Consider the following 24,315-nt stretch of genomic DNA (forward strand, 5'->3'; position numbering starts at 1 on the left):
TAAAACAAGACTTCTTAAGAATTCTACCAAAAAGAAGTGCAACAGGTATGAACATGGAACACTAATCTAGAAGGACAACACACAGCATGCAGGCGGTTGCATAATTCATACTTAAATTAATGAGGGGAGAGGAAAAAAAATCTCATATTGACGAAGTGAGGATAGCCAGAGGGTTGCCTGTGTGGGATGGTGCTTGCTCTTCATTAGCCTTTCCAGCTCTTGGTAAAAATATATAATGTTTTGTGTGTGCCAATGGAGATGTGTGAGTCACTGTGACTGCCAGCAAGCCACACAACATCAGAGAGCAAACGGCGAGCTGCTGGAATAACCTCGGTTCTGGGTAGACAGTAAAGGGGTTACAGGGTATAATATAGATAAATGAGCTTACAATCCACTAGGTATTCTTTGACGAACTCTAAGCAAATTTCATCATTGCTGGGCTGGTGGCGGCGCACTGTGATCGAAGTACAAAACAAAACAAATATGTGATGGAACCAAAGCTTTGATGATGAAACTCTCGCCACACAAACAGACAGCACAGTGAAGAATGACACTAGGGAAGAGACAGTACAGAAGAAGGGGTCTGGAAGGCAGCCATTTAGTGCATCAATGACACATGTAAACAGGTCATAGTGCTTTAGGTTACAAACAAAAATAGTCATATTTGGAAACCCCATAATCCTAAAGGACACTGAGGATCTATTCCTTTGTTGTTCCCTTAAAGTCTCTCATCATTATTGGCCATATGCTGGTGTTTACACTTCATATGGTGTTGTGTAACATGAAACTGTTGTTACTTTGGATCCACTAATCTACAGTAGGGAATAAAACTTCAAGTTCTATTGAGAAATGTTTTCAGTATGGTTTTAACTCTCAATTTCTGACGAATCATACACACATGTGACACCTTAATAAAGCTGCACAGTGTTACTTTAACCCAAATAAAACTAATTACAGATTTTGCGGTTAATTATGTTGTCATTCAGCTTTGGTTTTGTTCAGTTTTTATTTGGACATATTTGACTAAAAATACATGGTTTTACTCGAGCATGTTCTTAATTTTATGCATATTGTTCAGCCCTACATCTCTACAATGTGTAATTATGTAATCAAACACTGGGTTGTTAGTTAAATAGCCCTCACTTTGAACAATGAGCCACTAATTACATGCTAATGAATATAGTCTAAATTGTTTGGTGTCTTCTTCTTCTTATAAAGTGAAGTGAAAGAATGGCCTTCAGTTGTGCATCATTTTGTGCATCGTGGGACTGGACTTGAAGCAGCTGAAACTTCAGAGAGGTGCTGCAGGCTCTGGTTAAACTGTCTATTGCTACACCTCAGTGACCAGGAGCTTTAATCTTTTAAATTTATTTTAGATCAAAATTATACTTATTAACAATTTAGACATGCTTGCAACAAAGGATACTTTAAGTGAGGCTTTTACAGATGTGTGCACTTACCAGCCCTACCCTCAGTGGCAGTCACTGGTACAAAAATGTTTATATGCAGTTTAGGGAAAATAAAGAATGATGCGTTTGGCTGATATAAATCCACTTTTTAAAACTTAATTCTCTAGTATACTACATATTGTACCAGAAAGGAAATTATGTATTAAAGTATTGTGTAAATTGTAGTCAAGTTTATTTAGCTGCCTAATAATGACCTGTAGTCATTACATGACATTAATGTGTAGGCTGGTTTAAAGTGAAGGTGGGCGTCAGTATCTCAATAGGTTAAAGAGGCAGCTCAAACATTCAGGGCTGGTTAATATTTTCTCTGCTTTGTCCTTGGCTCATACAAATAAACATCCTACACACAGAAAATATCTGTGTTTCATTTTAGACTATTTTCTTGAATAGGTCTTCACCAACAGTCCTTACTGCAACATATGGGCCTCAGGTAGTTATGGGGGCTGACAGAAAGACAAATATTGGGCGACAGTCATTCACTGTGGAAATCGGTGAGGTTCATTTTATAACATTTGATTATGTCAAGATCTCAGATTGAGGGTAAGAGCCAATATTACTGTATTCTTAAAAAGACATTTTCTAAAAATGAGAATGTAATTTTTTCTGTTAAGATTCAGCCCCACAAGCACGAACCTACAATAACAGACAATCATTCACTCTGGGAAATAGGTTAAGTTGACATTACAGAAACTGATGACGTCAAGATCTGACCGGCAAGGCACAATACTGTGCTTTGGATGTACAGCTAGCCTTACAATAAATAAATAAATATAATGTCCACAAATTTTAAAACTTGTTGTGTTTTCAGTTAAAATGTGCACAACATAATGTAGATTAAACTTGCGAGTAACATTGGACAAGGGTTTCAGCTTCCCGTTATATAAATGTCCTCTATTTCTATTCAAAATATATCATATTTAGTTTTTAATTGTTAATTGTGGCAACAGTCCTAACTTTTTATCATTCTGAAAACTATATATATCAGGTTTCATTTTGACTGTTATTTGGGAGCTGCCTGGAGGCGAGTAGTAAAAAGTCCATAAACGAGAAGAAACTCGACGTTTACATTCAAAGAAAAGACTCGCGACACAAAAGGCAATCTCTTCTGCACAAGGAGTGATTAAGTATGACAAAAATGGAGCAAACAAAAGGTTCAGAGGCTTGTGGCTTGAAAAACAAACCAAAAGGGATGGTTGGATAAGATGTTTTTTGGTTGGGTTTGCATCTCACTCACCAGGACTGTTCCGCCGCGGTTCTTTGTCCATGTTTGACACTACAAAGGTGATGAGAGAGAGAGAAAAAAGAGAGTTAGACAGAGGGAGAACAAAACAGCACACAGACAGACCAAATAAGAAAGAAGAGATCTTGTGTCATATGTAGGCCTACTGACAAAAATATTGGCCATCTATGTAGTTTTCTGAATGAGGGGGAAAAACTCTATTCTCAATTCATTTCTGAATAATAGACGGGCAGTGTGTACAGAAAAACGTCATAGTACCTTCATTTTCGATATTGTTGACTGCATCGTTGACAAGACGTATGACAGTTACTATGGAGGCTGTAGAAAGCAGAGAAAGAAATCAGTGAGACTAATTGACTGCAGAATATATAACAATTTTGATGTGTAGTAGTGTAGTGTAGTGAGTGTAGTAACGTTATAAACAAAACAAATACATTATTTTATGATCTTTCACCTAACATAATTTCTGATTGGGAAATTGTTTGAACCAAGTGGGCACAAATTCAAAAAGAAGTTAAAATTAGAATGATCAAAGATGCTCACTAGATGTATGTAATTTCCATGGCAAATGATCTGCAGTGTATATTTGTCTATTATCAATTACTTACTGTCAGATCTTAATGTTTAATGTCTGTGTTAAAATATGTACTGGGACAGGGGAACAGAATTTTTGCTAAAAATAAATTAGAAATTGAAACAAGATCACAGTTCTAAATTTCTCAGAGATCATTTATCCACAGTTAGGTCAGATTTGAAACTAGTTTCATAAACACAATTCTTTTTTTTCTCATATTGCTGTGGTAGAACATGGAGTACATGCATATGCCCTGACTGGGAGGAGACTTATTATTTTTGCACACAGGGAAACAACATGTCACGACTAACAGCCATATCTGACATGTATGCTAGCCCTATAGGTGCATGTGGCACAGACAGAGGACACCAGGATTCTCAGCAAACAGTAATTATAAAGGAAAGGAACAACATAGTCTTATCTTATGACATACACCCACACGTGCTCATTACTGTGGGACTCCAACCTGTTATATTTAGCCAGAGATCAATGGCAGTGAGTTATCAGGGGGAAAACAAGCTGTAGCATCCGGGAAAGGCATTGAAATAAACACCTTGAAGACAAATGTGTGTGGTAGACTTGCAGGAATAGCATGTGGAGTCTTAAAATCAGATTGAAATGATCGTGTACAGTATTGAAAATTATGTGTTACACTGATGTATAGACAAGCTCTGATTCCAATAGCATTTTTTCTTTGGAGTAAAAGAAAATATGAGTGTGCATTGCAATAAAGACATTTGTATTCTGTATTGTAAGCCAAGAATACACTTCTGAAATACTTTACAAAGACATGCAGCTTGAAAACTTCACACACATGGGATTGATGGGTGGATTAGCCAATAAGGGCCATGCATGGTTCGATCGTATCAAACATAGCTGCTTATTTCTGATGAATCACTGACGACGCACAAAAAACTGTTAATATGACGTGAGAGAAGTTTGATTATGATCAGTGTCTAATGAGCTCATCCATTTCAGATATTGATATTGATATTGATATTGATAGTGTACCATTGTCATCAAAGGACTCCGATGTGTATGAGCTGAGTGAGCGTTCCTCTGAGGTGGAGTCGGATAGACAGGTTCCTTCTCGCACTAACTCTGGCACATCTGTAATAGAAGATATACACAATTGTACAAATGTAAACAAATATTACTGATGAAAAAACAAATAAGAATAATGTATTAGTTTTATATAGTCCCTTTACAATTTTATGTATCATTAATTCACTCCATACCAGGTGGTGGGAAGCTAAAAATATAATGAAACTTTTTATTAATGTAAACTGAAACTATACGCAGCAATATGCTCATACCCAATCAACTTCTGTTAAAGTTTTGCCGTACAGATTTATGCTGTAATCCATTTAAAGCTGTGCAGGATTCAGCAGCTGCAGTGGTCACACAGGGCCCAATGCAAACTCACTCATTATGCAGTTCATATGGGCAGATGTGAAACTGAGAGGAAAAGTGCTGAGCTAAAGTGGACCAGAGTTAACTGAAATGCTCCAAATAAGTTTAAATGTTATGTAAACAACTGCAAAACATAGCTCTTAAAGGAATTACTCAAGCAAAGTTTATTGATAGGGCATAAACAAAGTCTTATCTGATGACTGAAAAAGCTTATAAAAAGGATTGGCAGGTCTGCTAATGTGATTAAGGTAGTTTGGGCCTATGGGGTGGAAGGTGGAAAAGTAGGAAAAAGTTGTTAAAGTCTGTCTGGCAGCAACTTTTTATTTTAATTAATTTGTTTCTTGTGACTAACTTAAGCAGTTCAACTGATAGTTTTTAATTGGTTTAGGACCTGTACTTCTACTGATAGCTTTGAAGTAAAATCGTTGAAGAAGTGTAAGGGTAAGGCAATTCACCAGTCTTTCTTATCTATGAATGTAGCGTGCACATGTGAGTGGTGATGGACGAAGGGGCTGATGGCACAGAATGTCAGCCTCACTTCTGTCAGACCACACGGCTGCTGTTTATTTATTTATTTACTTGATACTGACAGTGTACATCAATTGTAAATGCAATATTGTCCACTTAAAAACAACACGGGTAGACCAGATAATAATAAAGCAGCGAGAGCAGAATAATATATAATCAACAGTGTACAGCAGCAGTAGCACACAATTACAGAAAAGGTAAAATTATGTGACTAAAAGAACTATATTAAAAGCTTCTGCCAGGCATTTGTAATGAGTCATGTTTTGAGATGCCACAGAAATATCCTCTCATCTACAGGTGTGGAGACTGAGATTGGAATGAATAATGTAACATGAAGCATATTTGAGTGTCCAAAAAGCATCGTAAAAATCAAATACAGTATTTTTAGAAATGGTATAAAACACTTCTTCAGGCGACTGATGCTCAGCCAACACCAATACCTCAACAGATCACTGTTTGGAAACATACTTGTTTTATTTTTAAGGATCCATTATAAATTTAGAAGGTGCTGCCAAATTAAATGGTCATTAATTAACCTCATGACTCTCTGTCTTCTCCTTGAACCACGGGGAAAGTCAACAGTCCTGTCACTGTAAATCACTCTCCCATAAACAATCTAATCAATTTTTTTTCTCCTTCTTAAGATTCTGCTGTTGTGGAGCGGTCACTGCCTGTTCTTCTTTTCCCCATCTGTCTCTTGCTCTCAGGTGCTCCTGGCTTGTCTGCTTTGCATGGAGAGGGAGCTGCCTTCTTGTATTCAAGCTAATTTAGGATTGCAACATATCCACTCAAGTTAAAGATAAAATAGTAAAAAAAACTAAAAATAAACATGGGAATGTAGCAAATCAGCTATACAAAAATAATTACTGGTATAGGTAACCATTTTAGGTAAAAGTGCACACAATTACTTTTCTTACTACTAAAACAACTGTTACTACTATTACTACTACAATTCCCAGTCTTTCTATTGACTTCAAGGCTTTCTAATAGATTAGCATTTATTTAGATAGATACATAGATAGATAGATCTGAAGATCATTATAAAAAAACAGTTTGAGTATGTATTAGATAATATACTGGAATAATTCTTCTACTTTTCATGAAACTATAGGAGTTCAGTCACTATAATAGAAAGCAATAATACAAAGTCAAAAGAAAGCTACTGTGTTTGGTCAAAATGAAATTGTCTTGTTTGGGTGAACTCTGGTATAGGGTTATTAATTTGACAAAACGAATACAGTTTCAGTGAGAGCCAAGTGTTTGTGAACATCAGCTTTCCAGACTTGAGCTGCGAGAAGGCCACGGTCCAATGGCTGCGTAACAAGTCCAACCAACCAATGGGAATGCACCAAGCAAGACACTGCCATCAATCACTGTGAATGAGCCAGGCTGGGACTAATACAGCATGTCCACACCATAACACAACATATCCACAAAAATAGTTGTTTTTGCCATGTCATTTTTGTTTTGCTTTCTTAATTTCCTTTAGGTGCTAACATTTAACAACATTTTCGCTCTAATCCCACGGAGCACTGAGCCAAACCACAGTCTCATCCCCCAAGTTTTTTTTTTTTTTTGTAAATCCGCTCTACTTTTTGCAGAGTTGTACGAGCTGTTGAAAATCTTCTTTCTTGGATCCTCCTTGTCAACATATGACAAGTCTTACAGGTACAAGTAAAGAAATACTCACTTTTGATACAACCTAAGCTTAGCTATATGTTTTTCCATGCTGAAACTTTGTTCAAACCATCACTGGGCTCTCAGATGGTGACGAGGAGAGAGCTGCAGCAGCAAAGGTAAATGCAGGTAGTCCAGTGATTACAATTCAGTAGACAGTATAATTGATTTTTTTTCTTTTTTATTTTAAGGAAAAAGAGATCTATGCCAGCTATTTAAAAGGGAGTCACAGAAAATGCAATTGGAACATTACTAGACTCTTATTCCAAATCATATTAAGTAATTACATTATAAAACTATATTTAAGATGTTGTGTTGATGAACTAAAAGCATGCAGGGGGCAAGGCATTATGGGAAATGATGTGTTTCTTCCCAAATTTGTAACTGGTAAATTATTAAATTGTGCCAGCATCTGACCACATCTCGCCATGGAGAAGTATTTTTGAAACAAAATCCTGAATCACACCAGGATCCAAATCAACACCAAAAACATACTATTTGTTTCCTTGGCCATTTCTGACACACAACAAGGTCCAAAGATAACTGGTGGTGCCTTGGCAACACAGAGTCAAACAAACTAAAGAAGAATCTCTTTAAAAGTTAACTATGTAACCTTTATGTTGGAGGCCTGGTGGTCTCCATGGAAATTGCAACACTTTGCTTGTAATGTTCCAAAGAATGGCATTAAGCTAATGTCACAGTCAAGATTTATGGAAAGGAGTATTTGTATATTTCAAAGCATTTCTTAGCAATAAACATATGTAATTGAAGAAATGCAAGATAGATAATGTAAATGCCATATTGTGGGACATTTTAAGGAAATCAATAACATCGCCACAGAGACAAGCAGGGGGCAATTCTAGTAGCAATGTGAACTGCTAACTGAACTCCAGCATGGATCAATCAGTATGATACTTTTTGTTACATCTAACTATCCAATAACAATCTTTAATCCACAGAATGAATACAGCCAGTCTAATTTGGAGTTAACCTATTTTCTGCTGCACTGTTCCCAAAAAACAGAAAGATGATAAGCCATCCCGATTTGCTTATGAAGTGTTTTCCACACATTTAATTATTCAGAACATTTGATTTATTCATGCTGCACCAGGTAGTGACAGAATAACAACCAATGTGTATCCAAGTCTGTTAGCATCTCTCTTATTAATTATACACTTGTTTATGTCTGGGCTAAATAAGTGCTTTTCACTGATTCAGACATCTGGTCAATCAGTATTCATTAATTCATGTGATAATGACAGGACACTTGACCTAGTCTCATGCTCATACAAATAATAATTCAAGCAATAAATATGTGTAAAAAGCAAGTTATGTAGTAATTGCTGACTATTTGCACTATTGTTAATTGTAAAGTGGAGTCGATCCATTGTTAAACCAAATGACACAAAAAGAACACATATTCTGTTTTTTTAATTTGTAAATATTGTAAATCAAAAAGCCTTTATTTGTCATATTTAACTGGTTGAAACAGATTATAAAAATCTCCAAGGAACAATAGAACTAATCATTTGACTAATAAAAAAACACTGACGAGTTGACTACTAAAATAATGTTGATTGAATTGATTGTTGAATTTTATGCAATATTTTATTTTCCATACCTTAGATTTAAAAAAAACAAACAACTTTCTTGTTTCAAAAGAGAAAAAGCCTCAACACAGTATCTTAAAAATAACATTATGAGAATAGATTTTAATAACAAAGAGCATAATGAACTGAAATAAACTGTCTTTAAGTAACAAAAAAATTTCAATGGCTTGGGACCAGCAATTTCTCTTCTTGCACAATTGTATTTTGAAATCTGAAGAACTTAATATTGTACTCATTGTAAGAGGATAAATAACTCTGAGACAAAGGTTTCATCATGTTGCAAATCAATAGTGAAAGGACAAGTAGACAAAACTAGGAAAAACGCTGCATCACCTTGTGCCCGTTTGCAGTGCAGCCCTTTAACAGGCCGTGTGAGCTTTATAAAAGTTATTTTCAAACACTCTGTCTATTTGTTGTGGGGGAAGAGCAGTCGAAAAATGTCTTCAAGTGGACAAGTTTGAATTACTTTGATTTTATAACTTCTTTGGGAGGAAGGAAAAAGTAGGACAGGTAAGAACACAGGACATCAGTGCTGGCTGATTACCCTGACCATTGAAACAGAAGTGCACACAGCATGTCTCAAAACTCTGGAAAACCACACGGACATAATTGCCAATTTTGTCACCACATAGCAAAATTTTGTACTTTCGAAGAGATAAGTAGAGAAATTTAAAATGAAAATGAATATAAAAATATTACTTTGCTTATTACTTTAGGCCATTTTCTTTGATGTGTGTGATCAAAAAGCACAGATCAGTGTGAAATAGGCTCAAAGTGAAGTGAGATGGTGTGGTGCTGCACAATGACTGCTCAGCCTCTGTACTCAGTGCCTTTTATGATCTGAAGTTTGTGAGTGTGCACGTGTCAGAGTGTGCTCATGTTGATGCATGTGATCAGAAGTGGGAGAAATTGATTAAAAATACTCAAATTACTGTTTTAGAAGTAGATTTTTGTGGTAATGACATTTCAATTCCAGTTTTACTTCTTTTACTTTATTGCATTTTATTGTCCAATAAAGTGGAATTGTAAACATGTATTACGTGTCTATTGATTCCATCACTGCAGTGTAAAGTATTTGTTTAAGACTGTGCCTCCTGAGCAAACTACTCAGTGCTGGCAAATGTAGTTGATGTTGAAGTACCACAAAAAAGTGGTTACACAGTGTAATTAAACACAAAAGTGCAGGAATATAACCTTGCTTCTTGTTTTTGAGTAAACAACTTTTGTTATTATCTTGTTGATGATATATTGCCCACCTCATGTCAGAATTGTCAGAATTGGAGTCACTAGGTTCAGTCATTAAAAAGTAATGGCTCATAAAAAATAACTTTATGGGAATTCACATCCATTTGCACCTCATATTTTTACTTTTTTGGCATAATGCCTTTTCATTCTCAGTATTTGTTAAATCTCTACCGGTCTTACCCCGTGGACTGGTCTCCCTGTGTGTTCGCTCCATCTCAAACGCTCTGTGGCTCCACTGCTCTTCTCTCTGGTCTCTGTTGGGAGGGTCAGACTGTGGACTGTCCTGTCTGGGAGGTGGTACTTCCCAGGACACCTTATGCACTGGGCTGAGCTCCGGGCGCCGCGGGGAAGACAGTGGCAGGTTTGGAGCAACACTGCATACAGCGATCCCTCGTCTGTTTGCCCCTCTGCTGATGTTAGACATGTCGGACAGGAAACTGCTCATCTACAAGAGGGCAAGACAAACAATTATTATATGCGCAAAAATATCACATTACATTTTTATTATAATCTGGATCACAATTAAATCATCATGCACACCTAAAGGTGCACTATGCTGCATTTTCTGATGGGAGTGTATGCAACTTAGATCTGACCTGGTGACGCTATCTGCTTATCTCCATGGAAATAGAAACGAGACAAGCAGGTGACGAAACCTTGACCAGAAAACTTAGTAGTACATAGTACTTCATTTTAGTATATAACATTGTTTCAGTTTTAGTCTAGGTTTAATAGCTTTTGCTAAAAATTTTTGTTAATTTTTTATTCTTAGCCTCTTGCATTTAATAATTTGGCAGCTGTGAGAACTTCAAAATAAAAATAAAGAAAGCCAAATCAAAATTGATTTCCTTTGAGATAAATAAACTATTTTTCTATCTATTTATCTATCTATCAAGATTGTCAAATTATTATAAATATTAAATTTTACCCCCAAATGAGTCCTATTTGCATAATGAATAGCCCTAAGCTTTTCACTAAAATAAAAACACTTTATTTGGGATTTCATAATTTATACAGGAAAGGTGTTTGTAATGCCCTGTGTGGTGAATGCTGAAACATTTGGATTATTCTGTCAGAATAAAAAAATAACACTCCTAAAAGTTTGAAAATGGTCATGATGGAAGTCATTCTCTTTGCTTACCTGACTGCCGTCACTTGGTGCAGTCTTATCTCCTCTCAGTGTGGAGCCGCCCAGAGCTCCAGGCAGGGGTGAGTGGGCATTGGGGCGCACCATGACCTGAGGAGGACCACCTGTGCTTCCTCCCACCTCTCCATATGTGCTTGTCCCTGGAGAGCCAGACACCCGCACTGCTTTAAACTCAATGCCCTCTGCACCCATCCCAGTCTTGTGCAGCATGTAGCTCGTTTCTGTGGAGATGGCAGAGACCCCCAAAATGGTCTGAGATGGTCCAGAGTCGGAGTCTTTCCTAAATTTGATTTTTTTGCGAAATATGACGAAAAGAACGAGGAGAAGGAGGATGACAAAAGCAAGCACCCCGATGCCAATGATCTCTCCTGGTCCCACGTATGACAGGGGCTCAGCCTGAAAAACATACAAAAAGAAAGTACAGTTTTTTTAGGCAGAAGAAGTGTTTATCATAAAGAAAAAGTCAATAAGAGGAGAGCATAAAATCATCTAGTCTAAGACTTTTCAACAGTACTGTACACTCTACTCTAGTTGTCTACAGTATGTTTGCCTGGGACACAGAATACTCACTTCTCCAATACAGTCGCAAATTTTCCCAAGCTCAACTATTGACAGACAGATGGATTAGCCATATAGCCAATATGGCTGCTTAAGTGGGAAAAAAAACAAAAAAACAAAGCAAAAAAAAGATGGAACTGAAAACAATGATGGATTTCTGCAGAATCAATGAGCGAGGAACCAAACCGGTGATTTTGTTCTAAATGATGGATGCTCCTTCATTTCACACTTTGTTTTTGAAACACTGAAATAAACAAATCTGATTGCATGGCTTATCTATGTGTCATCACCCCCCAAGCGGATCTTGGGCCAAGGGCCAGTATGGTGCTATTAAGGAACAATTTGTCTAAAAACTGATTCTACAAATTGTATAAAAGACTCGCAATCAGCAAAGAAGAGCAATCAATTCCTACCGCTTTGTATTGATTTCTCCCCATTCTCAAGGAATCTATGGGTAACACATGGACACACTGATGGTCTCTAATTATCAAAGGCCTCTATAGACACAAATTAAAGCAAATTCAAATATGTACAATATGAACTAGAACATTAAAATTTTTCAGTCTCCAAGGTCAAATTATCTCTAAAAGCAATCATAATCTACAGAGCTTAATGTACAGGATGTTTATTTGGACAGTCATAACCTTTAACATCATAAAATTACCTTTATTAGTTTAATAGTTTGTTACTTTTAATTTATTAGTATTTCCAACTAATTAAGACAGAGCAACAAAAGGTTTAAACAACAACAAAAAAATTCACGATGCATTATACAACTTGGTAAAGTGTCTGTCTCCTGCTTTTCTTTTTGGAGATACTGCAGGGAAAACAATAATATCTACACAGAGAAATACTTTTCCATCAAAGTTTTATATTTACACAAGTAGAAAACAAGGTCCATCTTGTCTTTGCAGTCTCACTGTTGTAAATGTGATTATTAAGTCAATAACAGCATAAAATCTTCAAAAAAAAAAAAAAAAAAAAAAGATGTCCTGTTTCATTGAGTCACTGCAAAGACAAAGACAAGTTTGTGCAAACGTTTTGGAGGCCGCTGCTCACTCAGAATTCTTCTCAGCCTGATCCACTGTACCAAGTTCAATTACGAAACATAATGCAAAAATAAGCAAGCAAAGAAACAAAAGCCATTTTAAGTAGCAAATTCTGTTTCGTTCATTGATTCATTTTACATTGTTAACCACAGGCATGATGCATTAAACATAAAATTATGTGTAAACAAAGCATTTTATTACATTTATAATTATCATAAAATGGAGTATTATCAACTAAAATCACTTTAATTGCTTGCATATTCTATAAAACAGCTATTTAATTTTGTTTCTTTCCCCTTGTTTTTTGAGGTTTTAGTCATTTTAGTCATGTATTGCAATTTTAAAAAGGTCCTGTATTACACAAAATTAATTCTTATGGGCTTTAAGCTATGTTATAATTTCATTACCTCCTCCAAAACATACCTGGAGATGTGTTTTGTTCCATTCACAGACATTTGAGTAACCCTTTATTATTAGTCTGTCTGCATCTCTAAACCTACAAAATGTTCTGTTCCAGCTTGTGATGTCATGAAGCAGTAGTTTTCAAGTTGACAGCTAAATCTTTTACCTTTGGTTTAGTAGAGATAGGCAATTCCAGGGGTGAAATCATATAAATGATTCTGGTGAAGGTATATGAAGTTTAAAAACACAGTGGTGCACTTCCTGTATTACCACATGACATCACAAGGTGGAACAGAGTGATTTCCTTTTGATAGAACAACTCAGCCTAAATATGCAGGGTCTGTGTGTTAAACATGTATGAATGAAACAAAACATAACTCCAGGTATTGTAATGAGGAAACAACATTACAACATCAGAAAATAACGTAATATAGGGCCTGTATCTTGTACCTGTGTGTCGTCTAGCAGCTCTCCAGGTGCCTCATCACTGCAGAGCTCGCCCTCGAAGCCCTCTGTGCAGTTACAGAAAAACGACCCAAATGTGTTGATGCACTCCCCATTATCACTGCACTCCTCTTCGTCACATTCATCAACATCTTCATCACATCTGCAGACAAGTACAGACAGATAAATGGCATGGGAGGCACCATCAACAATCATTACAAAGGCTAAATGAAGGTATTATATTCAAGGATGCGTCCATTCTTTTTGCTACACTTTACGATGTAGTAATCAGTGAGATTTATTGCAGTAGGTAGACTTTAATAAATTATGCATTCTAGTGTTGTCACGGTACAACATTTTAAACTTGATTTCTTGCTAAAGAAAAGGTTCTATGCTTGATACCAATTTGATACCAAAATGATAAAAATAAGCAAATTTTATTTACATAATAGTATGCAGTCCACAACAAGAATCATCATAGTAGTCTTTAATATTACACTGTAGTCTCAAATAAACTCTGTCATGACTCTAACTATTTCCAATTTTGTCCTGTTTATTAAAAAAAAATATATAAATAAACTAGTTTCACTTTCAATTCCTTTTAGTACTGGTTAGTATCTGGGTCTAATATCTGCAGGATTATTAATCAATTTGTACATGATTAAAATGTTCCAATATGACTGGTATTTTCGAACTACTGTAACTTGTAGGTTTGAGACAACAAGTAAAAATTATAATAATGATAAAAATAATAATGATATAACACTTGTCTTTCAGTAATTGTTCTTCTTAGGCCTGCTTGAGTGCACTTTTTGAGTCCTTGCTAGAACAACCTTAGCTGTTTTGCTCTTAAGATATGGGCTTCTGTTCAGTGGCAGGATTACACTTTCACATCACGAGTATCCATATCTCATCATTTCATGTATGTCGTCCTGCTGGGATATGCAAAATGCATGTGTTGCTTTTCAATTATCGTTTACAGATAGAGTTCCAAAGGGGGGTAAATGTGCTATAAGAGGCGAAAAGCCCCTACAGCGGCATTCTTGTAGTGCCATTATGTATGAGCACTTGACTGACTGAAGATTACAGTTGTCCTACGTTATCTGGGATTCTCATAAATATTTTACATACTAATAGATTCATTTTCAAACTTATTTTCCTCAAGGGTAGCACAATGTTGAAGACTGTCACTTCCACTGTTGAACACATATGCACTTGGAAAGCTTAAGTCACATTAATCTAGTATGCACTATTTGCACACTTGCCAAAAAAATATCTTCTACATTTTAGACAAAATAAAATAATTTAGTTAATCAAATATTTGAAAATTTACAGCTACAAACAAACTTATAAATGTGCTTTACAAAATGTACCTTCATTTTCAAATTCAGTGGCTGTATCTGTATCTGAGAAGCCTGTAGTTGTAGTTGTTTTGAAAAAGTTTGTAAATTTAAAATATGTGATTTCAATATATCTTTTTGCTTTGAAAATTATAACCACACAATTTAAAATGTACGAAAAAACTGCCCCCTTCTGGAGTTTGGTGTTAACTACTCAATACAGCATGGGGGTTACACAGACAATTAGATGTGTAATTAGAACAGCAGTGAAATAATAATTATAGGTTTTCCACAAAAAATGATTTGGAATTAAATAAGAACCACTAAATGAATTCATAAAGGAACACAGAAAGCAACACAGCTGAGGTAGAGTGCTAATTTCTGTTGATGAATGGGTTTTATTGAGTCATGTTCCCATAAGTGACAGGAGAAATGTGTGTCTTCTGTCCATTATGATTTCCACAGTGAGTAATTAAAGCCTAAAGCATCAGTTTATGTGTGTACTTGCAGGGGCATTTTTACTTACGTAAGACCCCCCAGTCCTTTGGGACAGGAGCAGAAGAATGCATTGCCCATAGGCTTACAGTCACCATCATTCTGGCACGGGTTTGGCATGCAGGATGTTAGCTCAACTTCACAGCGCCCCCCAGTGAAGCCTGCATTGCAACTGCACCTGAAGCCTGTTCGGGGGAGAAAAAGGGAAATACCATGACACTAAAAGATGCTTTCAAATTTTGTTTTGTAATTGATTACTCACAATAAAAACATCTCTCTAAAATAACTATTTTTAAATGTCAGTCTCAGTTTTTTTCAGTTCGAGAATAGTCTCTAACTTTAATAAATTAATGCATTTTATAGACCATCTCACTAAAAAGAAAATCTTTAAGCTACATATAGCTTTCATACATTTACTCAAAAGGTATATTTTATCCTAATATGTTTAATTTGAATTCATATCATAGTTGTTTAAATATGACTTTGACAAAGTATATGAACCGCTACCTGTAAAATGTGATTCATTTTATTAACAAGCATACTCCTTTTGTATCAAATAATATACATAATTTAGAAAAAAAAACAATCCATGTGTTTTTCTCCATATTTTTGTGCAGTTAATTAGCATTATCACTTGAACATAAAAGTAAACAAAAAAAAAAATTAAATAAGTATAATTTTCACAGCCATATGGAGAGATGACAGACCAGTTGATTATATTACAGACCTCCAGAGGGCAGGCTGCTGCAGATGGCGCCGTTGAGACAGGGCTGACTGACACAGGGGTCCGGGTACAGCACACATCCCAGTTTGACCTCGCTCACACCGGCTATCTCTGCGTATCTGCTCCTCTTGTTCTGTAGAGGCAGCTCGTTTCCGTTCAGCGTCAGTGAACCAAGGCAGCCCTGAAAACCATCCTGGGCTCTAGGTGGAGCCCTTGTCACACGATCACCAAGTTCAGCCTGGCCCCTGCTCGGTCCAGGACTCGGCCTTTCTCCTAAACCATTTGGGGCTCTTACTTGGGCCCCAAAGAAGAAGGAGGAGTCTGGAGCCAAAGGCCAGAGGCGGACAGGGGCTCTGGCTGCTCTGCGCCGCTCCACGTAGCTGTCATCTAAAGACAAGAGCGTGTAGTTCCTGGTCAACTCCAGCGATACAGCATGCCATAGACCGTCGTTTATGGGCCTCCCAGAAATACCCATAATGCCTAGAGTGTTGTCACAATCCAACTGAAACCACAGACGACCCCCCTCAATCTGTCAAACCAGAAGAAAAGGTTAGCTATTTAAAATAAATTCAAGAAGACATATTAAGCTTTTGTCTGATATATAGTTTAAATCTATGACATCTGCGACATTTTAAATCATAATATTGATGTAAAATGGCAAAGAAAGAGGTTTGCTGAAAACGGTTGAACTGTTTTTCTCCTTTATGGTATGCTGCTACAAATGGAGTAATGGGGTCTTGAATGCAGGAGAATAAAGATTACTCAAACATGCATGAATCACTCCAAATAAAATTTAAGTGAGTAAATGAGGAGGAGAAACAATTCAATATGGTTTAGAGAAGTTTTACATAACATGTTTACTTTAAACAATAGAGTAAATTCACTGTAATAGTAGGATAAAGATAATGTTACCTTAAGCATTGTACAGGGATTAACACGCGTGAACATGATCACCCCTCGTCTCTGAAGGGTTCGGATCCTCAGACCAAGTTTCATTTCTCCACTCTGACCACTCTCTGTTACCCTGTACTTGATGTAACTGTTTCCAGAAAAACTCAAGGAGGTTTGACCTGTGGTAATATCAGTTTATGAATCTGACATTTCCAAATCAGTAGAGAGTAAGTGTCTTACAGTATGTGATTGTACCTGCACAATTGTCCAGTCTTTCAGGCAGACACTGGCAGACAGAGGGCGCTGTAGGACCAGGGCGTACACACTGCATGTCTGAAGGACAGGACTGGCCTTCACAGAGCTCTAGTGGAGCGCGACACATCCCTCCTATAAATGAAATTGTGTGTTACTACTACTACAGAATGTACTATGTAGTGGTTTCTAACAATATCAGACATTGTGGCCCTTGCATTAGCTAATAACAACCTGGACTGTACCACAGCATACAAATTAAAAAGACTATGTGGAGACATATTAAAAAGAAAATAACTTGACACACTGACAGAAATGTTAAATATGCTATTTGACATTGTGATGTGACATTCAAAATATGTATGCACTCATTCATATTAAGTTTAAACTGAGTGATATTCATAATTGTGTACTTATTATTACCAAGATTATTAACATCAGGACCAAACTTTTTATTACCATTCCATAAACCCTAACTTAATGTGACATAAACATTTAATTTTTTTTCAAAGTATGGACTGATCAGAATAAACTTATTTTTCCTCCATAATTCTCACAAATCACATGTTTTATTTGAGTTCTTGCAGATACTTGAAACACTACAATCATTACTTTACCAAATTATTCTTAAGAGCTCTAGTCCACTGTGATTATTATGTAAAAAATCTACCAGGACAGGTGCATGTCTCGGTTCGTCCAAATCTCGGTGCCACCAGGCTGACCCTCTCTGTGCTGTAGGTCACCAGAGATGTCCCATCCATCACTAGACTTGGCTCGCACACTTGGTCTCTACAGTCCAGATCTCCAGAACATGCACTGCTCAGAAGCACAGCGCCGGAAAGCACTCCCCGGATCTGCCCCTTTAAAGACGCTTCCTCCAGCTTTAAGGACATTTCCGGTTGTGAGAAAAATCCACTACCTGTAAAAAAATGGAAACAAAATGTACACATTTATACTCAAAATTATGAACAAAGGAAACTACTCATGGATACATTTTACATCATAGCTACTGATTATCATTTATGTTCTAAAAAACATATGCATTCCCTGGTTCCAACTTTGGATCGGATCAGTTTACCTTCAGCATTCATCAATTATACAATAGCTATGTTTTTTTGCAAAAATCCAATCATTATCTGGTTTCTGGTGTTATCAGATTATTGAAATATCATGCAGCAGGTTACATCCAATCTGAGTATCTGTTTTTTTTTTTTTTTCTGATTATTCACACCTGTGCAGCTTTTGATAAGGAAAATTATGCAAAAAACAGCAAACAAATGTGGCAAAAAAAATTGAAAATGTTATTTTACAATTCAGTGTTTGTCTTCGAAATACAACAGTTTCTCTAAAAATCCAATCCTTTAGGGCATGTAAACACACACCAAATTATGAAGAGTTTTATGAGAAGCAAAAACAAACACTACATTGTTGTGCTGATTAAGAAAATACTTAATAGTACTTTAGAGCAGACAATATAACAAGTAATAACACAAAAATAAATACATTTGCAGTCCTAAATTGTACTAAAACTACCCCCAAATATCACTTAATTAGTAATCTATTTGTTATTTACTACCTGCTGTTTCTGGTCTCTCCAAGGACCAAAGCAGATCCACATCGGGCGTCCCGATCACGGGCTGTATACCCAGGATGTGTAGAGGGTCTGGTTGTCCCGGCGACCACTTCCAGCCGGCTATCCCACGCAACATTAGTTTTATCTGGCCCAGGTAGCGGCCGAGTAAGTCCTCCGGGGAGAGAGTCCTAAAACGCAGGGTCAATGCACTGCGTAACAATACATCTGTGATCTGCTCCACCAGCACAGACACATCAGCGATCACCGCAAACCGACCGTCACTCACTGTGGCATTCATCTGGTACCTGCCAATGGGATGAGACATGCTTAGAAGAAGATATTATTATATTATATTTAACACAAATATGCAAAGTTATAAAAAGGGGAGGAGGAAAATGGAAAAAGAAAACATGACTATTGTGTCTATACTGCCATGTAAGAATAACATGTGAAATCTTATAAATGACATAAACAGTGAAAAAAATATAGTATAATATAAATAAAAACATGAAGTAAAAATTTAATTTATAAATATAATCATGACACTTTTCACAAATAACAAAGTAAGGTCAAGAAGAGTGAAAAGTTACTCAAGTTACTGATATTATTGTATTTTGCATATTTTGTGACATTTAAATTAACACTGCAAATGGGCAATGCAAGTGTGATTTCAATATTGAGTTAGCATAAAAATGTTGATGTATTATTTTCAGCAGCTGACAAAAATTTAGCAAGAATGTTAATAATATTGCACTCATAAGAAACCTGAAAATATTGCAGAGGTTTCCAAAGCATATTTATCTTGTGTGACCCAATTTTCTGACACACGTACCTGCCTGGCTCCAGTCCCGGTAGTGCTATGATGCTGCCATCTTGTCTGTTTATGCTGAACATGCTTTTGGGGGGAGATTTCTGAGTAAAGGAGAGGACATCATTGGGGTCTCGGTCGGTGGCGTAGATTTGACCAATGGGACCACCTTGAAACGTATCAGTCACCATCACAATAAAGATTTCGAGGGGTGAGACAGCAGGCTTGTACTGGCTGTTTCCAATCACCCTTAAGAAGAGCCAGGATGAGGTAGTGAGGCGAGGCTTACCAGAATCACTTGCCTAAAAAGGAAAAGAAATTAGTTTTTCACTTGCACAAATTGAACTTAGTTAGAGATGCCACAATATCAAATTTTAGTGTTAGAATTATTGTGAGTAGAGTAACAATTTAATGACGATTCACAAGTTCCTTTCATTTCCATTGTGTAACAGGTAGAATAGATTAAAAAAAAATCCTTAAGTATGTGACTAGCTTTATAAAATCAATCACTCTGAAAGATAACTTTAAATTAATAGACATAAACACCCAGATTAAAAAAATAAATAAATCTTAACTTTTTTGTATATACATCAAATTGTATTATTCTGTTTCTTCTTATTTTATTGTGCACTCATGGTTATCGAACTGAACAATCATGACATCCCTTAACATGGTAAATGTTGTCCCACTGTTGACCACTATTCAGCCACTATTATATTTATTTCACCTGACTGTGACATTATCATATCATATCTGTACACAGACACAATGAATCCCAGTATATAGCATAATCCCCAAGATACTGTATATCTCTAATTCCTTGAAAACTTCCAATAAAGTTTAAACAAAGAGACAAACAAACAAATAACAAGTCTATCCTAATATATCTGATGTCCTCAGGCAAAAATCCATAAAACTATCTTACATATCTAAGAACACAATAGTAACTGAATTTGCTATTTCTTTTGAATCACATGTTTTTTTTCACGGCTTCTTACCATAATTGCAGATCTTTTCATTTTTCACCAAAACCTCACATCTGCTTTCAGCGACAAATCATAGTACAAAGAGATCTACACTAACCACCTCTAACTCCTTTAAAAGATCCAATACTATTGCTGAAGACTGGTGCTTAGTTGGTACTGAGAGATAAACACACAAAAAGACAGTCCTAATAAAAGTGTTGTGTCCCCAGGCAAAGAGAGATAAAACCAAAAGGACAAGCTTTCCCTCTAATTCCAATAGTCCAATAGAATTATACAAGACCACATATTTAACCTTGCGACTCCCATAAACGATTTAATAGCTTACATTAAAAAGACTGAGGCAGTAATGAATAAGACTTAACTAAACCAACAAATCCAAATGCTCCACAGGGGCTTTTCAGGATAATGTTTCAGCCTAACCTGTATTTCTAAGGTGAATTCTCTTGGTGAATCAGGTCCAAACACACGGCTGGACCTCAGGGTGCCACTCTGGTCTAATGTGAAGAAGTTGCCCTCATTCCCAGAAACTATGCGGAACTCAAAAGGAGGACCGTTCCTGGGGGAGTCTTTATCAGTGATGGACAATCTCTGGAGAACAGAGCCTGCAGGCTGGTTTAACTGGAAAGAAAGAGAAATTATAATTTTGACTTGGATAGTTTCTTAAGATTTGTTTAAGACAAACTAAATATATTTTACTGTATACATTATGACATTGTTGACCAAAGACCTAAAATATGCAGTAACTATTATGTTCATGTTTGTCCTCTTCCGGTATTTCCAGGAGCTCATCAATTGACTCTTGGTGAATCCTGGGACAAGGACCATATTGACTTGTGACTCTTTCCGGATTCAATAGCCTTTTATGTAATATTTATCAAAGCTGTCAAAACCAATTATAATATACAAACATAGAGTTTAAACTACTATTGGTCCCACCACACTCTGATCTGTTTTTGTTTGCTTCACCAAACTGTTCATTATTCAACTGAGTCAACCCACTACAGACTGAGCAATTTTTGCAATTGAGGAGTCATTTTCTACGGCTCAATTTCTGTCATTTGTTGCAGCTTATTTAGGGTGAAATCTCTGTTGTTATTTAAAATTCTATGTTGTGAACAACTACTTCTTTTGGAACTGCAAATACATAGTTTTTTCCACTGCTGATCCATGTCTTTTCCAAATGGCAACAAGGCATTACTAATAAATCTAATTTATCTCACCATACTCGTTTGGCTGTCTAAAGGCCCTTTCAGTAGAATTTGTGGTAAGCTAAACCTAACCCTAAGCTAACCCTAACCCTAAGTAAATTGAGGGGAAAAAACATATATACCTAAATCTATCTGTCAAAAGTTTTAGGAGTATCCCCATAATAATCTGGTATTGTATTGTTTACTTTTTCTCTAGATGAACACAATTTTATACTTCTTGACAAGGAACACCAACAAATTATGTATTTTCATCTACATATTTGCATTATTCTTACCATTGTAACACCTGATTCAATTTAAAAAGTGCTATAAAAGGTATATATGAATTTTTAGAGTGGTTAACTGTGTGGAACATTACCTGTATAATAGCTGTTGAGTTGGGAGGCGTGAAAACCGGAGCATTGTCATTTACATCCGCAATATCAATATTAATTGTGACAGTGGATGACATGGCAGGGGAGCCACTGTCAAAGGCCTGCACAGACAGAGTGTACCTGGATACCTAGAGACACAGACAGATCCACCACAGTAATTTATCCACTAAGCCATGTACTGTAAGCAATTTTGTCACAGTTGCATAATAAGGGAGTGTGCCGGGCATGTGACCTTGAGCTTTTATGCTCGAGCTGATGAACCAGTAAATTGCTATTGATTGTTTATGAGATAGTGCAGACAGAGATTTATCCTTACTAGTTCTCTGTCAAGGCGCTTATTGACTTTGAGCAGGCCTGTCACGGGGTCAATCCAGAAGTGGTTACTCCGGTCTCCTTTCATTATGGAGTAGGTGATTCGGCCGTTAACCTGACTGTCCAGATCCTCGGCCAATAACTGACAAACACAAGACAGAAGTAAGTAAGGCTATGGATAAGGTTGTAGTAGTAGATAAATGGCTGAAAGAACAGTGCACAGATATGTATAACACTACAACCACCAGCTTATCACTGGTTTTGCAATTAACCAGAATCAAGATCAAGATTTTGTTCACTGGGCATGTTTTTGTGTCCAGAATTATTAAGATTTAAGGGGTACACAGAAATATGAACCTACATATGAAGGAGAAGAGTTACAGAGTCTAATCAGTAATAGGAATGATCAGGTTAAACATTTGTGAATTTACCTTTTAAATATGTTAGAGAATCCCATCTAATCGATAGGGAAAACTGTCTCTTCCCCCCATCTGAGTGTATGACATCATCATAGTCTATAATCTGAAAACCATCAGTAGTATTTTTTATTTGTTTGGGAACTGTGAATCTTAAATCCTTAGCTCCAGTTCAGTTCCATAGATATTGCCCATTGTCACACTTGTTAAACGGTTCATTTTGAAAACACAAAGCCCATGAGTGTCATCTGAAAGTGGTGATAATCATTTGCCTGATTGATGCTAACTGTTCTATGACATAGTTACCCTGGTGACAGTGTGTCCAACAGCTGCGTCCTCGCTGACTAGAACATTATATATGTCCTGGCTGAAAGTGGGAGTGTTGTCATTGACGTCCATAAGTTCAATGGTGACCATGATCGCCGTACTCAGAGGGGGATTCCCATTGTCCCAGGCCTCCACTGTCAGGTAGAAGTCCTTACACACCTCAAAATCCAAGTCATCAGCCACTGTGATAGAGCCTACAAGATGAAAAGACTTTTAAGACAATGCGCTCCATTAAATATTATGTTACCAAGTCATATTAATCAAGATTATGTAATGGTGGTATGACTTGTTAAAAAGTTTAATAACACGTCAATAACACCACTAAAGATGTCATGATATCAAATTTTTTGTGTTTTCTTTGTTTGCTGTTCAGTCTGAGGTAGGGCCAATTGTACTAATGCCAGACAGTGCAGTAATGGAACAAATGATTAGGTTTGGTGATCACAATTTGAAGTCTTATCTATTAAACTATGAGTTTCCATCTTTCACTCGGGCTAGATTCACTAGACAAGAGTCCTGCTTAGTGTCCAAGAAAGGAACAATACCTTTAAAAGTGAAAGATTACCTGGACAGGGATCAATTTTTTTTTTTTCTACTTCCAAAGAGTCATTCAAGGACAAAATGCTCTCAATATATCCCTTGTACCGGAAATGGGAAAGATAATAGGATAATAACATTCACTTTTCCCCATCAGTGGTCATAATGTTATGGCGTCAAACTGCATATTTAATGAATTTATGGCCAATGTCATTTTGCACTGAAGCTTGAAATGGCCACAGTCTCCTTAGTACTTACCCAATTTTCTGTCTATGGAGAACTTGCCCAGCTCATTGCCGGACCGTATGCTATATGTGATCTCAGCGTTTGGCCCGATGTCCGCGCTGGTGGCTAGGACACGCATCACCTCTGTCCCCACGGCAACATCTTCGGGAACTGTGACCATATAATCTCTCCTCTGAAAGACTGGTGCATTGTCATTCACGTCCAGCACTAAAATGGTCAAATCCACCTGAGGGAGAAATAAAAAACAGCAATATTGAGTTTCTTACTATGTGCTATCAGCACTGCCGGCTATGGGGCACTAGTGTCAGGGAGACAGAAGGGCTATAAACATTAATACAACTACTAAACACTTTGCTAACAAGATGAAGGACTGGGGGAAATCAATTGAGTGATGTGTCCAGGGAAAGCCAATAGCCAAAGCAACATTCAGGAAGTTTATTATAGGGGAGAGAGAGGGCACACTGTTCTAC

The 24,315-nt window shown here is 36.7% G+C and overlaps 1 protein-coding gene across 1 annotated transcript in view; it reads right to left on the reverse strand.

Moving 5' to 3' along the window:
• The window catches only part of LOC110158561 (protocadherin Fat 3), an 80,131-nt gene that overhangs the window by 3,757 nt on the left and 52,059 nt on the right, over positions 1-24,315 (reverse strand). The window contains 19 exon segments of the mRNA XM_055148250.1: positions 389-454; positions 2,704-2,742; positions 2,968-3,027; positions 4,295-4,384; positions 9,937-10,201; positions 10,898-11,299; positions 13,363-13,519; positions 15,223-15,376; positions 15,919-16,444; positions 16,828-16,985; positions 17,062-17,193; positions 17,729-17,977; positions 18,635-18,936; positions 19,464-19,741; positions 20,846-21,043; positions 21,992-22,135; positions 22,324-22,461; positions 23,042-23,256; positions 23,858-24,071. Coding sequence (XP_055004225.1) covers positions 389-454; positions 2,704-2,742; positions 2,968-3,027; positions 4,295-4,384; positions 9,937-10,201; positions 10,898-11,299; positions 13,363-13,519; positions 15,223-15,376; positions 15,919-16,444; positions 16,828-16,985; positions 17,062-17,193; positions 17,729-17,977; positions 18,635-18,936; positions 19,464-19,741; positions 20,846-21,043; positions 21,992-22,135; positions 22,324-22,461; positions 23,042-23,256; positions 23,858-24,071 — 3,787 coding nt within the window.

The sequence above is a fragment of the Boleophthalmus pectinirostris genome, unplaced genomic scaffold (assembly GCF_026225935.1).
Source record: "Boleophthalmus pectinirostris isolate CB_2022bp ecotype Guang Dong unplaced genomic scaffold, ASM2622593v1 HiC_scaffold_12, whole genome shotgun sequence".
In the NCBI taxonomy this organism is placed as follows: Eukaryota; Metazoa; Chordata; class Actinopteri; order Gobiiformes; family Gobiidae; genus Boleophthalmus; species Boleophthalmus pectinirostris.